At 41.8% G+C, this 16,784-nt stretch overlaps 1 protein-coding gene across 2 annotated transcripts in view; it reads left to right on the forward strand.

Moving 5' to 3' along the window:
- Positions 1-16,784, forward strand: part of LOC137563769 (receptor-type tyrosine-protein phosphatase beta-like) — a 120,483-nt gene that overhangs the window by 11,456 nt on the left and 92,243 nt on the right. For both annotated transcript variants that reach the window (XM_068276680.1, XM_068276681.1), the window contains exons 3-4: positions 13,231-13,509; positions 15,620-15,877. In XM_068276680.1, the coding sequence (XP_068132781.1) occupies positions 13,231-13,509; positions 15,620-15,877 (537 nt within the window). The remainder of the gene's footprint in view (positions 1-13,230; positions 13,510-15,619; positions 15,878-16,784) is intronic.

Genomic DNA, 16,784 nt, shown 5'->3' on the forward strand with positions numbered 1-16,784 from the left:
TCCACATAGATGGATGGAGAGCTACGCGCGCGCGGGCCAGTAGTCAGGACCTTTATGCCAGCAGGGGAAGTGTCAGCTGATTCCTGCTGGACTCATGATTGGCTGAGTGGCTCGGGCGGGGCAGCAGTGTTCAGCAACTATGTGTTCTGCTTGCTTGTCAGTTGCTGGTTGTCTGCCATTGCAAACACTTTTTGTGGAAGCAGTTAGACCATAGTCAGATCCTTACAGTGTGTCTGAACCAGGGTGACCTGGGAATTCACACTTAGCCAGATTCTGTTGATAGCTTAAAGTACTAATTGTATTGTATTATTTGTTAGACCCGTTCCAGGGTGTTGAGATCAAGGCCCTCACACCCCAGACTAGGAATACTGTGTATCTTCTGTGTATTCTCTAGCATAGTTCCAGGGTGTTGAGATCAAGGCCCTCACACCCAAGACTAGGGAACTGTATTGTCTTTGTGTTATGTTCCAGACTAGTTCCAGGGTGTTGATGATCACGGACCTCACAACAAAGTCTAGGGAATTGTATTATCATTTATGTTATATTCCAGACTAGTTTCAGGGTGTTGATGATCACGGACCTCACACCCAAGACTAGGGAATTGGATTATCATTTATGTTATGTTCCAGACTAGTTCCAGGGTGTTGTGACTACGGACCTCACACCCCAGACTAGGATTGTGCTATTACTGTATTACGTTAGCCCAGTTCAGGGCAAAACCTTTCATATTAGCAGCAGGGCTTCCTGCAACCCAGCCTCGGTCCCTCGCCCAGGGGTCCACAGGCTACAGGAATATCACCCACAGTCAGGGGTGAATTCCTCAGGAGTCTTAGGCCGCCAGCCCTCTCTGGTGGTCTCCACTCAGAGTTGTTACTGTTACAAAACACTCACCCACTCAGGTGTCTAGAGGTTAAACATATCTGATTATTGACGATACTGCAGATCCTCAATAATCGGGTATATCTGTATTCTTGGGAATACTGCAGATCGCCAAGGATCAGATTCTCTCTCTGGTTGCTGACACCGATCGTTACAATCCCCAAGGCAAAATGTGTATAGTATGCATAACTGTTTGCAAATTGAATTGGAAAGGTCACTTTGAATAACATTACCTTTCAAAAACATTTCTGCAGACCTTATACAGGTTTATAGCAAATGTGTTAAATTTGCTATGTGTACTATTAAATGGCAGTGTGAACTCTTCTGTGTTGGGAGTCAACACAGAGGGCAAACACAGGATTTCTGCCATTAGAATTAGTTACATAGTTCGCCTGCACTCTCCCTCTTTATTAGGAAGGGTCCCTTTATGGTACATATATTAAAAGTTAGTAATGATCCACTTTATCTGGCTGGCTGGGTAGGAGTGGCTATTTGGTCAACCCCTCATTAAAGGGGTAACAAGATAGCACTATAAGTCCCCACCTAACAATCTAATACTCCTACTTTTTGGGAGAGGGGTCCAGCACAAGTTGAGACACCAGAATGTCTGCAGGCATGTGGTAGCTCACGGCACCGTGCTGCTGCATGCACTATGTGCCACCCCGTCCCCTCTCTTTCCTAGCTACAGTAGACTTTGGATGTAGCAGCAGCATGTATATAGGGCTTGGAGCACCTCTGGGGAACTTGGCAGAGCACAGAGCCAGGTATGAGCACAGCCCTGTGCCCCTGCTGTGTGCTAGTAAAGAAGTAAGTCGGAAGCTCGCAGAAGGTTTCACTTCCCTCTTCATTACAGAAGTCAGCTGTTCTCATTATTATCTGTATTTACTGGCTCCTTTAATACTGACTGAATATGCTGCAGAGGCCAGTGGATACACATAATGATGTTAAGAATCAGCCAACTTCTGTAGTGATAGAAAAAGAAGAAGCACTGAGGGAGGTTTAGATGGATAAGCACGTGGAGACTGGGCTGCTTTGTAGGTGGATGGAAGATTTGCAAGCCCATTCTTGAAAGGTCAAGTGGGTTTCTATGGGGCAGGTGGGATCCTGATGCTTACTAGTTCAGCCTTTTCTGCCCACTCAACCTGCTTGGTGGGTTAATAAGGCTTGGAATGGGGGATACGATACTTTTTAAAATAACATAGAATTTTATTTTTCATTCTTTCAATTTTTCACACACTGTAAATGCGTATACATGTGTACAGTTCTTTAAAACATTTTCGCTAGGCAGAACGCTGTAGAGACACAGTTCACTGATTCCCTTTAAATTTCAAGGGAGCCATCTGCAGCTCCTCATGTGCAAAAACAGTGTGGGTATCTGCACTTTTATGGCTGCACCGTCACCCAGGAAGGATCCCATCCAAATGGCTGATCATTTTGAACAATGATAGTGTTGCTGTTCCATTCGTTCCAAATATAGGTCATTTGATTTGTACCAATCAGAACTAAATTGTATTGATATTTAATGGAGAAGAAACTTGATGAGGTGAGCTATCCCCTAATGGTGGTGATGAACAAGGGAAGCTGGCAACCATCTTTCTTATGGTGGATGTCCTTTTCAATGTCCTTGAGCACCTAGTATTTGGCCTCACCTGAGAACTAACAACTGACCTGAGAGGGTTATGGAGGTTGCCATATTAATTTCCTTTTAAATAACGCAGGTACCCAGGCTGTCCTGCTGTTCCTCTACCTCAAATACCTTTAGCCATAGACCCTGAACAAGTATGCAGCTCAGATGTTTAGTTAAGTTTGACTGCATTTGCCACACACTTGTTTCAGGTTTCATCAGACACTACTGATGCATGATAGATCAGCAGAGCTGCCAAGCAACTGGTATTGTTTAAAAGATAATAAATAAGGCAGCCTTCATGACCCTCTCAGGTCAGTTGTCCCTTAAAGACAAGCTACTTTAGCGCAGCGGTCATTTCAGTGTCTTCATAGCTAGTCCAGTAGTGCTATAGCTAGCTAGCAGATCAGTGTTTTTGGTGGGACGAAATTATTTCTAGTATAGACCAGCATTTGCAAGATGTTTGAACTTTACCGCAGAGAGATATCAATGTTAGCGTGTAGTTTTGCTGGAAAGCAGTCATTATCCTGAATGGCACTGCTTGATAATATCTCTCCCTGGGGCTTGTACTACATTATTTTGTGCAGCATGTTTTACACCAAGCACTGAAGGTAGCACTCTTGGTGGTATGTTTTGCTCATTTTACCACACTACTTTAAAAGGAGCCTTAAAGAGAATCTGTACTCTAAAATGTTTACACCAAAAAGCATACCATTCTATTCATTATGTTCTCCTGGGCCCCTCTGTGCTGTTTCTGCCACTCCCTGCTGCAATCCTGGCTTGTAATTGCCAGTTTTAGGCAGTGTTTACAAACAAACTAACCAGCCTGTGATAGGCTCACATAAGCAGAGTGTGTGAGTCATACAGAGCCTGCAGGGGGCCTGGAGGGGGTGTGTATAGCTTCTACCAATCACAAGCAGCCCTGCACATTCCACACATTCCAGCCTTAGCCCGACTGTGCCGACAGAAGAAAACAGATTAGATCATATAACAGAGATAACACAGCCACTGTGCAATTAGGAAAGGCTGCAGTAAGCCAGAGCACATTAGAACAGGCAAAGGAACTTATAGGATAGAAGAACTAAGGCTGAAAATTTTGTTACAGAGTCTGTTTAAGCCTGGAATAAAAAAATCAGTTTTACTCACCTGGGCCTTCTACCAGACCCTTGCAGCCGTCCCGTGCCCTTGCAGTCACTCATGGATCCTCCTGTCCTACACTGCCAGCTAGTTTCGTTTTCGGCCGACAGGATCACTGCGCCTGCGCAGGCCTGGCCACATGTCTCCTTCTATGCGTTCCCATTCTAATAGCGTCCTGCGCAGGTGCAGGACACTATTGCGGAGAGGAACGCCAAAAAGGCTACGTGTGGCCAAGCCTGTGTCGGGCCTGTCGGCGAAACAAAGCTAGCTGGTAGCAGGGGACCGGAGGATCTGTGAGTGACTGCGAGGGCATGGGACGGCTGTAGGGGGCTGGTAGAAGGCCCAAATGAGTAAAATGCATTCTTTTCCTGTCTGTCAGTGGAAATGATACACATTATTAAGTGCAGCATATATTACACCATGTATTCAGCATCAGCAGTACTGTTGATGGCCTATTTTACACATTGTACAGCTACTACTTTAATTTCAATGTGATCTGGTGCAAAAAAAATGAGGCTTGTAATACATCATTAAGAGGGGCATATATTATGCAAAGCAATGCACTGCTGTATGTGTATACATTATATAGTCCTAACTTCTTTTATCTGTTGTTAGTGAGGCTTTTTTCATACATTTTCAGTATAAACTTATGCTGCTGTTTCAAGCAAAAAAAACACAGCATAAAACTTTGTGTGTGTGTAATAGTTGTCACAAGAGCCATCGCTGTTATAAAGGGAGATAGTATTTTATTTTATTTGTCACCTGTCCCAGCAAATGACTGTAACCATTTGAAATAAACAAGAATTACTTAACTTATTTCACATATATTTGCTATCAGTCACAGATGCTTTCCCAGCGGTTTGGGACATCTGAAAAAAAAAGACAAACCTTCATTAGGAGTACATATATTTGTAGTTACAATTCTTTTTTTTGTGTAATTCTAAAATGGGACTGTCATTTCTTTATTGGATCACTTGCTGTCACAACCAGTTTGAGTTGCCACTTTTAAAAACCAAACAATAAATCACTCAACCTAAAGAGGGTCTATGCAGTTATATAGTTTATACAATTGCAAAAAAGCACTGTCATTTATGTACTGTGCCACATGTTGTCACAACCACTTTGTGTCACTGTCAAAGTAATTGCTCAGGTTAGTGTGCATATGATGATTGAAGATATACAGTTTATCTGAAGTAGACTGTCGTTTCTTTACTATTTTATTTCTCCCAGGGCAAATAGAATTACACTCGACCCCTCCCACCCTGGCAATCACTTTTTCAGTCCCCTACGCTCAGGTCGCCGCTACAGGTCCATCTACACCAAAACCACCAGGCGTAGGAATACTTTCTTCCCTCAAGCGATCACTCTCCTTAACTCAGACCCTCTCCCAAATGTCATCTCCTAAGCCCCTTCAGCACCTAGGGGCACTAGTGCACTAACTAGTATTCTTTGGTCATGTTTGCATAATACTGTATACACCATTGCATCATATGGTGACAACCCCTAGATGTGTCATTGCTCTGGTGCAATGTTTCTTTATAAATTGTTATATGTGTAGGGTACTTGCACTGTTGTCACTTGCCAATATGCTATAATGTTTCTTTATAAATTGTACTATGTGTAGCGTTATTCGCACTGTTTGTCATTGCCAATATGCCTTGTGTCCACAAATAATTCCGGGTGCGGCGCCTGTCGCACTTGGCGAATAAAGTGATTCTGATTCTGATTCTGAACCACTTTGTATGTGTTAAAAAATGAAAGAGCACAATGTTGTGTGCATACATTTGTAATCCAACAGTCCTTCCAGTTATAAAGGGGTCTGTTATTTATTCCATCTCTCACTTGTCGCAACAACCTGTGACAGCAGTCAGCCCTCTACAGTGCACGTGTGAAAAATGACAGACTATACAGTGCTGTAACCTCCTAGCATCTATGGTGAGATTGAGTCTGTTCAGGAGGAGATGGTGGTGGTAGATGATGAGTTGGTTGACTTACCATGGGGTGAAGTCACGAACCAGTCCAAGGACAAGAAGTAGGAAACTGCATAGCAGCAAAATAATTGGCAAAGAAAAGGGTGCTCTAAATCAACAGGGTCCCATCATAGATGTCATAAGTTAGCATCTCCATGGGTCGTCATCATCATCTGTCAGCAGAGGTATGTAGGAACAGGTCTAGCCCACAGCTAGGTCTATTCATGGGATCTTTGTTGTCTGGGTGTACGTTGAGGCCTTGGCTTCATCTGCAGAAACTGTGCTCAGCACTTGAATCTAGGGGACATCTTTCACAACCTGGACTCCAGGTGCATGAGTAATCATTTGGAGATTCACCAATCTAGCTTGTTTAATCTTTTATTAGAGTTAGTGGGCAGAGAGCGTATCTTTAGAGGACAGGAAGGAAGGAACTCTGTTATCCTTTTACTCTTGTTAAAGTAAGTCTGTCTTATCAAGACAGGTGCAAAGAAAACCGAAGGGCAACTCACACAGTTGCCTAGAGGAACAATTAGAATCTTTGATACATGTATGAGCTGAAACCTGACTGGGAAGTGTATAACATTTTACTGTTGTGGTGTTCAATGTTCAGTTCATGAACTGAACTGGATTCACATTTTACACAGTACATATGTAATAAGGTTCATGGTGTGTGTCACAGATTTATAAAGCAATATTACACAGGACTGTGCATGAGCAAACCACATGCTAATGAGGTATAAAGCTTATGAAACCAAGTCATACTCACACCATAATGATTGACACAAACAGGATGTTACACCCATAACCCTAACTAAGGAAAGCCATTACTCTGCCAGAAATGAAAGAGTGAGAACAAAATGATGTATGAGGACAAACTAGCAACGAGATTAAACAGGAAAAAAATAAGTTAAAGGAGTACTGTATGGGTGTAGGGGGAAAAAGAGTTGAACTTACCCGGGGCTTCTAATGGTTCTCGCAGGCATCCTGTACCCGCGCAGCTACTCACCAATGCTCCGGCCCTACCTCCTGTTCACTTCTGGAATTTCTGACTTTAAAGTCGGAAAACCATGCCCTCGCTTCCCCTGAAGTCACCAGGAGTGTATTGTGCAGTCCCAGTACGGTTTACGCCTGCACAGTACGCTCCTGGTTACGTCAGTGGGAGCGAGAACATGGCTCTGCAGACACAGTGGTTTTCAGACTTTAAAGTCGGAAATTCCAGAAGTGAACAGGAGGTGGGGACAGGAGCATCGGTAAGTGGCTGCGCGGACACAGGACGTCTGTGGGGGACCATTAGAAGCCCCAGGTAAACTCAACTCTTCTTCCCCCGACCCCCTACAGTAGCCCTGTAAAGGACCACTGTCGCAAAAATCTTAAAACTTTATAATTTTTTAAATTATTTATAAACACATACAAATAAGTACGTTTCTTCAGAGACCAAAATTAATAAAATTGCTTATTTGTTACATTATCGCTTTAGATATAATTTAGTCATTGCTTGCCTGTTGTAAAATATGTCCTCACCTTATTATTGTCTTGGTTTGGTTTGTTTATTGTTCCGAACTGAATACAAACAACACGTGGTCTCCCCAAATGCACTGGGAGAAGTCCTGCATAGTAAACAGCCTATACTAAACATCACTGGGAGAGTTGGTTTGCATATATAATAATATATATAATAAGTGTACCTACGTAAAAGTGGGTATACTGAATAATTAATTGCATTCTACTATATGGCACTAAGTTCTTCTTTAGGCTGAGCAAGCAGAAAATGTTTTCCTCATCTGACCTTATCAGTGACAAATAAAGAACTGAAGCAGGTAGTTTTGGCACATGGCGCTCAGCCCTGAGTGCCAAAATGAACCGCCCCATAGCAGTAATGCTATACTGCACAGGGCATGTAAAGGTAATTCGGTGTTACGGTGATCACCAGACCACAAATTACATCTCCCTCCGAGTTGAGCGGTAGACGGGGGAGCCGTCATTTGGCTCACCGTGCGCTCAGCTCACCGGCGGCGAACATATACATACACTAAAAAACACCTCCCACAAAAACACTAATCAAGCGAAAAGAATGTTAGGCCAGTAAAAAAGATCTTGCCTGGGGAGGGCATGGCACAATCTGATCAACTGAATCCTGCAGTTATATTTCTGCATGCATTAGACCAGGGGTAGGGAACCTTTTTGACTGACAGAGCCATAAACACAACATATTTTAAAATGTAATTCCGTGAGAGCCATACAATAACTAAATACAAGGAAATGTGTGCATTTTATGCAAAGCCAACACTTTAAAGTACAATACGTGTCTGAATTATTTTTAATAACGTTGTTATGCTGTTGCTAACGGTTAGCATTTCATCATAAAATAATCGTAAAGTGGGAAGCATTTCACCATAAAATAATCATAAAGTGGGCAGCATTTCACCAGAAATTAATCGTAAAGTGGGCAGCATTTCACCATAAAATAATCGTAAAGTGGGGAGCATTTCATAATAAAATAATCGTAAAGTGGGCAGCAGTGACCAGAAAATAATTGCAATGTGGGCAGAATTCACCAGAAAATAATGGGAGCGGCAGGTCAGTTTATGGAGAGGTAGGTCAAGGTGCTGGGTGGGCAGGTGATATTGCTTGTTGTGGGGGGGGATGGTGTGAGGTGCTGGGTGGGCAGGTAATATTGCTTGGTGGGGGGGGGGGGGAGGTTGGGTGCTGGGTGGGTAGGTGATATTGCTTGGTGGGTGGTGGGTGTTAAACCGGTGAGGTGCTGGGTGGGGAGGTGATATTGCTTGGTGGGTGGTGGGGGGGAAACAGGTGAGGTGCTGGGTGGGTGGGTGATATTGCTTGGTGGGTGGGTGGGGGAAACAGGGGAGGTGCTGGGTGGGTAGGTGATATTGCTTGGTGGGTCGTGGGGGGGAAACAGGTGAGGTGCTGGGTGGGTAGGTGATATTGCTTGGTGAGTGGGTGGGTGGGGGAAACAGGGGAGGTGCTGGGTGGGTAGGTGATTTTGCTTGGTGGGTAGGTGATATTGCTGGGTGGGTGGGGTGGGGTGGGGGGAAACAGGTGAGGTGCTGGACAGGCAGCTGATATTGCTTGGTGGGTGGGGGGGACAGGTGAGGTGCTGGGCAGGCAGGTGATTTTGCTTGGTGGGTGGGTGGGTGGGGGGAAACAGGTGACGTGCTGGAGGGGTAGGTGATATTGCTTGGTGTGGGGGTGGGGGGAAACAGGTGAGGTGCTGGGTGGGTAGGTGATATTGCTTAGATATTGCTCTCGGCTCTGCCTGTTCAGTAAGCCAGCACTAATTCAGTAGGAGACCTTTAGCAAGTCTCCCTTACACTGCTACTGCCAATAGAGCGCGTCCTAGTGGCTGCTCCTCTGCTCTGGCGCTTTGAGTCCGCAAGGAGAAAAGCGCAATATAAATGTTATTTGTCTTGTCTTGTCTTGTCTAGTGGGTAGGTGGGGGGGAAACAGGTGAGGTGCTGGATGGGTAGGTGATATTGCTTGGTGGGTGGGTGGGGGAGAAACAGGTGAGGTGCTCGACAGGAAGCTGATATTGCTTGGTGGGTGGGGGGGAAGGCAGGTGAGGTGCTGGGCAGGCAGGCAATATTGCTTGGTGGCTGGGTGGGGGGAAACAGGTAAGGCGCTGGGTGGCAGGCTTTATAATGCTAATAGCGCACACTCACCAGGCCAGGCAGCTTCCAGTCAGCTTCACCGCGGAGTTCCACAGCGCAGGCTCGGCTGACATAATCACTGGCCGCAACACTCACTCAGGCCTCAGTGCACGCCGCGTCACCATGGGGGCGGAGCTACAGTACGCTGGCTGTGTCGGCTGGAGGAGGCGGCACTCAGCACGGGCAATGTGAGGGGAGGCGGTGCCGATGAAGGAGGTGGACATGTAAATATGAAGGCCGGGCAGGGAGGAGGCTGCGGCGCACTGATTTTAAAAGTAAACACAGTCTTTCTGGCCGCTCTGTCACACGTCTTTTAGCGAGCCAGAGAGCCATATGCGGGGATGAAAAGAGCCATATATGGCTCGTGAGCCATAGGTTCCCGGCCCCTGCATTAGACTATAACTAGCTCTTAATACTGGTGATAATTGTGATGGAATCAGACATATTTAGTTGCTTGCTCTTGAAAGTACGAGACAGATAAACACAGAAAGGAAATGCGTAAAAAGATTTATCAAGTATTAAGAGAAAAACGATTGATAGTAAACATACAGTTCATCATTTTTGGTTTGCGAGTTAAGGTGTCTGATAGGATTGGTGCATAATTTTTACTTTAATTTGGTGGAACTTGTGTAATATTGCAGGGATGGCAGCGTCCCAGCAAAGAATTTCTGAAACAATATAAACGGCTTAAGTGTTTGTTTCCAGACAAGACTCTCTCAGCCCAGGCACTTCCCAATTTCATTGTTCCTTTGTTCTAACGGATGTTAAAGGGACTAAGTGTTTTGTTTTCTGGGCCAGATAGATTAGATAAAGTCTGAATTTTTAAACTTCACCTTCTAGGCACGCAAACCATTCTGTACCGTACTGCTGCGCATTGACATAATGTTCAAAGTGCTAGGACTCTGAACTCTGGAATTTATCTTCTAGGAAACACACAAATATTTCTCCTGGTGACATTTGCTCAGCGGAAAATGTTTTACAAAGTGCATTTTTAAAAAAAAAATACCAGCAAGGAATCTTGAAGGAGTCATTTCTAATATATTTAAAATGTACCTGCTGACTGCACATCCCAGAGGAGGTAGACACTTGAAGGACCACTATTGCGAAAAATGTAAAATGTAAAGTATAGGTGTACAAATACTTCTGAGAAGTGCATTACTTCCAGAGTAAAATGTAGTATAAATTAATTTTCTCCTATGCTCCTGTCACTTACAGTAGGCAGTACAAATCTCACAGATCTGACAGGTTTTGGAGTAGTCCATCTCCTCTTCTGGGATTTTCCGTGTTTATTTTGTTCTTTACAAAAGCACGCTATGAAAGGGAGCTATACAAAGACCTCAACCAGCCTCCCTACTCGTTAGCACACTAGTTTGGCAGTTGAACTAAGCAACATGCCATACAGCATCTGATTTTTAAAATAAAGAAAAACATGAGAATCCTGCATGAGTAGATAGACTAGTCCAAAACCTGTCAGAGCTGTCAGATTTTCTGAACGTATTGTAAGTGACAGAAACATAGGATAAAATAACTTTGTAGTGCATTTTACTCTAGAACAAATGTACATTTTGTTAATATGCATTTTAAGCTTTACAATTTGTAGCGAAAGTGGTCCTTTAAGTGTGTATAACATTTCTATGAAATGATATAATAGCTAAGCAAATACATTTCAGGCAGTACATCAAGTGTATTAACCATATCTTAAATGTACAGTTTTGAATTGCTCTAAATTCAAAGAGGATGCATTCGCTCTACAGACTAGATTCTATCTAGAAAGTGGCTGCATGCTGTGATAAATGCAATTCATCACCCAACATGATCCTTTGTCTCCAAAGGTCAAATTCTTCAGTTCATGCATTGATTGCAGTGGGAGTGATATCCACCATAGGCACTCTCACTCTGTATTTAACCCTTTCACAAGGTTATGTAACAGTGGTACTCAAAAGGGAATTCTGTTGTATTTTTTTTTATTTTGTTCTATGATAAAAAGCATGTTCCCAGTTGTCTATAAAATTAGTATTCTATATTCATTAACTGTCAAGAATCATCAGAAAAGTATTGTTTTTTGCAACCACAAATCTCTGCTCAAGTCATCATACGTACAGTTGCACAAGACTGACTGATATTGGCCTTCATGGTTCACCTGCATTAATACATTTGACATCGGCAAATTCAGCCATTTTGATTACTTGATTTTGAAATCTACACACTCCTTATATCTCAACTTACAACTGATTTCAGTCATTTTTTGTATAAAGGCTGTTCAGAAGCAGTAGTGGAAATCAGATATATGTCTGATTCTTTCTCAACAGTATACTGATCGAGGAATGTCACCAGTGGTCAGCCTGGGCTATCACGACCTTTGTATGAGAGCTTCAAGTGTTAGTGTGATAAATTAACATAATCAGTAATGAAGTGTACATGTACTACTGATTTTGCTAAAATACAAGCGGGTCCCTGCAAAAGTTTGCATTACAGAAATGAGACAAGAGCAGCTTATAAACAAGTACTTAGTGTTGAAAGCAGAGACGGATTTCTGGGAAGGCCACAAAGCCCCAGGCCTTGTGCAGCTGCAGCCCAAGGGGCGGCTGGATATTGAAGAGTGGTTGCTGCATATGGAGGAGGAGGCTGCAAATTGAAAAAGAATGTTGCAAATGGGGAACAACACATAGAAGAGGGGAGCTGCTGCACAAGAGAGCTGTGCTTAAAAGAGAGGGGATGCTGTGCATGGGTGTTTCATATGGATGAGGGGACTGCACATGGAATGGGATGACACTGCTGCTCATGGAAGGGTGGCAACAAGAACGTTGGTATAGGGCAGTGATGGCTAACCTTGGCACGCCAGCTGTGGTGGAACTACAAGTCCCATGAGGCATTGCAATGCTCTGACAGCTCTAAGCATAACTCGGGGAGGCAGAGGCATGATAGGATTTGTAGTTTTGTCACAGCTGGAGTGCCAAAGTTAGCCATCACTGGTATAGGGGCACTAAAAATATAAATCCAGCTTGGTTGACAGAGGTTATCTGCACTAAATCAAAGATATTCTAACATGTTTTAAGAGTAAGATTTACCCTCTAGAAACAATTGGTTAGGTCTCAAAGCGCATATTTCAAGATGGGACCAGCACAGGCTATAGCTTGTTTAAAATCAGTACAGTATGCAGTTTACCGTTTTAGTACACTTACTAGGATTGACATGTATGTGTCTTGATATTATAAAATAATGCTAATACGTGGCATTAGTGATCAATGTTCATGGTTGAATTATACAGTAGCAGTCAGCAATATACAATATATACCAAAGTAAAGGAGTCATACACAGAAAAGAAGGTAACCCTATTATTGCATGAACACATAGGCCCATATGCAATTAACTTTTCTCCTAAGTTTTCTCTTAGGTGATATTTTCACATCTTGACAATAAAACGCCTTGTAAACCACCAGCAAGCCAAAAAATACTTTAAATAGTTTTGATAGTACTTTTCATCTACTTTTTGTTACTTTTTCAATTGTAAAGAACTGAAAGGTTATTTTGAACATAAGTTGAAAAATTAAGCCATAGGCCCTTATTGAATTCACTTTTTCTCCTAATTTTTTTCTTAAGAGATAATTTTTCATCTTCTGTTTAAAATAACTTTGCAGCACTTTGCAATTGAAAAGGTACCAAAAAGTAGATAAAAAAAGTACCATCAAAATTATTTTCAAAAGTGTTTTCTTGCTTGCTAGTGACTTGAAATGCATTTTATTGACAAGGTGTTAAGATATCACCTAGGAGAAAACTATGGGAAAAAAGTTAATTTGATAGAGGCCTAAGAGTACTAATAATCAAATGTATGCCTAATAAAATCTAAGTTAATATTCATTCCAGTCAAAGGACATGATGTAAAATGGAAACTAAAATATTTCAAAACAACAATCTTATTTTTTTTTATTCTTTTATTACTATGTTTACCTTCTAGACCCCCTCCCACCCTCGCAGTTGGAAGTCAGAAGAGGCACAGTCACATCAACAAGTTTCCAGGTCTCCTGGACACCATCGCCAGGATGGGTAGATCATTATGAACTTAATTTACTTAATAATAAAATGGAAACTGTTCAAAAACTTGATATTCCTGGGAATGTTCATAAAAAAGAGGCAATATTTGCTAACCTGGACCCAGGCACAAGATATACTGTATCTATAAAAGCTATATCTGGGAGTAAGAGTACCACTGAAACCGTCATTAATGCCTCCACAGGTGAGAAGGACCTGCTATATACTATCCATGCATTTTCTCTTTACAGATGAAGAGGACTACACTAAACTTTAACTTCATTTATCTATCTGATCAACTACTCTCAGTGTAATATAACAACATTTAGGCACACTTTTACATACAACATTTGGTCAAAAGCAGAGGGATACAAGTACAGGCCTGGATGTTTTATATCTATAGATCCTGCAGTCTTACTCAGGGAGTTAATAAGAACATCTAAACAAGACATGTTTATTAGTACGTATTTGGATGTTCAGCAAGTAAAATATGTATTGAGAGACAAGCGCATTATTGTATAAGTTTGCCCTTTTCTGCAGATTTTGAATTTTCTCTGATGACATAGTTACATAGTTAGTTTGGTTTCAAAAAGACATCTGTCCACAGGGACGGATCTAGGGGGGGCAAGCGGGTATTTTGCCCCAGGCGCAGTTTATTGAATTCTTAAAAAGGCAGCAAAATGAATGGCAGTTTAGCCGCCAAAACCTGACCTTTAGGCGCCAAAACCTGAACTTGCCCCAGGCGCAACTTGGTCTTGGTCCGGACTGTCCATCAAGTCCAACCAGAATAACAAAAACAAATAAATAAAACAAAAACAAATGAGTAAACATGACATTTAAATAGCTTTCATAAATTAATTTTTGATTGTACTCAAAACATAAATACAGTTATCTGTACATCTGTACATGAACGCAGTTATCTGTTTGCACAATGCATCAAAAAATTCCTAACTGGGATGTATGGAGAGATCTGGCCACTGCAGCCTAGTGCCCCTCCAGCCCACACTGGCAGTTGTAAAAACAATTACATCATTTCCTCTACCCAAAGGAGTAGTAAACTAGGAAGTAGACAGAAGGTGAGGCTTCTGCTAGTCAGGGGGCTTGTCATTCACAGTCTATGGCTGGTATGTTGTCATCCCTGCACTGACGAGCAGAAGACCAGCTTCCTGTCTTGCTCCTATCTGCGTTTGGGCAGACAGGAGATGGCGTCACTGTTGTTTCCATGGGTCAGCATGGATTATAATGCTGCTATGCTACAGGTAGGAGATCAAGTTTAGTGTTTTTGATGCATGTTGCAGTGCTTTTATAACTATGGTTTAAATGCAAGAATGAGAAGTTTATATGCTGGTGTTTTTAAAGGACCACTATTGCAAAAATCAGAAAATGTAAAATACATGTAAATATATACTAATAAGAAGTATGTTTCTTCCAGAGTAAAATGAACCATAAATTACTTTTCTCCTATGTTCCTGTCACGTACAGTAGGTAGTACAAATCTGACCGAAACGAAAGGTTTTCGAACTAGTCCTTCTCTTCAAGGGGGATTCTCAGCCAGGCTTTTATTCTTTATAAAGACATTCCCTGAAGAGGATTTATACAATGATGCCGGCCAGCCTTTGTGCTTGCTGCACACTTTTTTTGGCAGTTGGACAGTGCAACTGCCATTCGCTAAGTGCCTTTGAAACTAAACAAATCCATGAGAATCCCCCATGAGGAGATGGGCTAGTCCAAAACCTGTCAGTAATGTCGAATTTATACTACTTCCTGTAAGTGACAGCAACATAGAAAAAAAGTAATTTATTACTCATTTTTCTCCGAAATAAATGAACTTCTTATTTTTGTGTATTTACATGCATTTTAAATTTTACAATTTTTGGGATAGTGGTCCTTTAATGGTTATATTATTTGCATGTATTTTTTAACTGTAAATTATGATGTTATAACAATATTATTGATTTAAAAATGTAGAGCCGGCACCATCCAGTACCATATTTTATCGTAAGTACATAGCAATCACAATGTTTTTGTGATTGCTATGTACTTACAATAAAAGAGCATGATACTACTGGATGGTGCCGACTCTACATTTTTACATTGAGCATCCGATTGGTTACCGGATAGCCTTGGCACATCCTTCCTGTTTCCATTGACGGTGTGCTTCCTTCTGTTCATTATATTATTGATTTACATTTCACTTCAAGTGTCTTTTATTGTATAATTTTACCAATTACATTTGTGTGTTCAGAAGAACAAGTATTTTTTTGTTGAAGAGTCACTGGCTAATTTAATGACCCCTTACGCCTCTTTCTTTCTAGTGCCACTGCCTGTGCAGAGTGTTGATGTTGTGAGTAAGTCAGACAGCATCCGTGTATCATGGACGCCTGCTTCTGGAAACATAGAACACTATAAACTGAGCTTATTCAGTCAGGAAAAAGCCATTGCTGAAGTAACTCTGGAGGCACACATAACTGGGCATACTTTTAATGGTCTTCTTCCTGGACATATCTATAATATCACAGTTATCACCAAAGCAGCAGGCTTGGAGAATGGCAACTCGAAATCAATACGAACAGGTACTATATGAGAGGTGCTAGGGAACAGAAATTAGCATTTCCTTTGTGATTTACAACGTGTGTGAGCAATTATTCAAATCTGTGTTATTAGTTTTGCTTTACAGTCTTGATACAAGAGAATTTTTGTTATACAGTATTATTGCTTTAAGCCTTCCTGGTAACCCTAACCCGAGCTATACCCTAACCTTAACTCTTTAACTGTCACCCTTGAAGGTAAGCCACTAATTTCTTATTTTATTTTGTTCTTAACTCAGTTTTATCCTACCTTGGGTGCCTCTTTCCTCCTTACCCTTTATCATGAGTTCACAAGCAGAGAAAGAGTTGCACACTCAATTAACGTAAGTTTATTTACATAATACACCAGACATCCATTCCAGCCACCAACGACCATTTCGGGGCCTTGGTGGGTCCCCTTTGTCGAGGTGTTAACAGAATGGTTTTTCATGAGTTATCCTTGATAGGAATTTCTGTAGAATTAATGTATCATCTTTAATCATCACTAATACTGAGTGATAATACTGTATATGTTCCATTTGGAAACAATTAATGATAGTAATATGTGGGGAAAAAAGTAAGAAAAGATTGCATACTTTAAAGGACCACTATCGCGACAAAAGTAGGCAGTTGTGACAGATGACAGGTTTTGGGCCAGTCCATCTTTTTAAGGGGGATTCACAGGGCTTTCTTTGTTGTCAACAGCATTTCCTGAACAGCAGTTGCAAAATCTAACTGACATAATAGTGTGCAAGTGATTAGGGAGGCCGGCTGGTATCTTGCTATTTTGGCAGTTAAACTGCTGTTCAGGAAATGCTGTTGAAAACAAAGAAAGCCCTGAGAATCCCCCTTAAAAAGATGGACTGGCCCAAAACCTGTCATCTGTCACATTTTTTAACTGCCTACTTTTTTC

This window comes from Hyperolius riggenbachi, chromosome 3 (assembly GCF_040937935.1).
Source record: "Hyperolius riggenbachi isolate aHypRig1 chromosome 3, aHypRig1.pri, whole genome shotgun sequence".
In the NCBI taxonomy this organism is placed as follows: Eukaryota; Metazoa; Chordata; class Amphibia; order Anura; family Hyperoliidae; genus Hyperolius; species Hyperolius riggenbachi.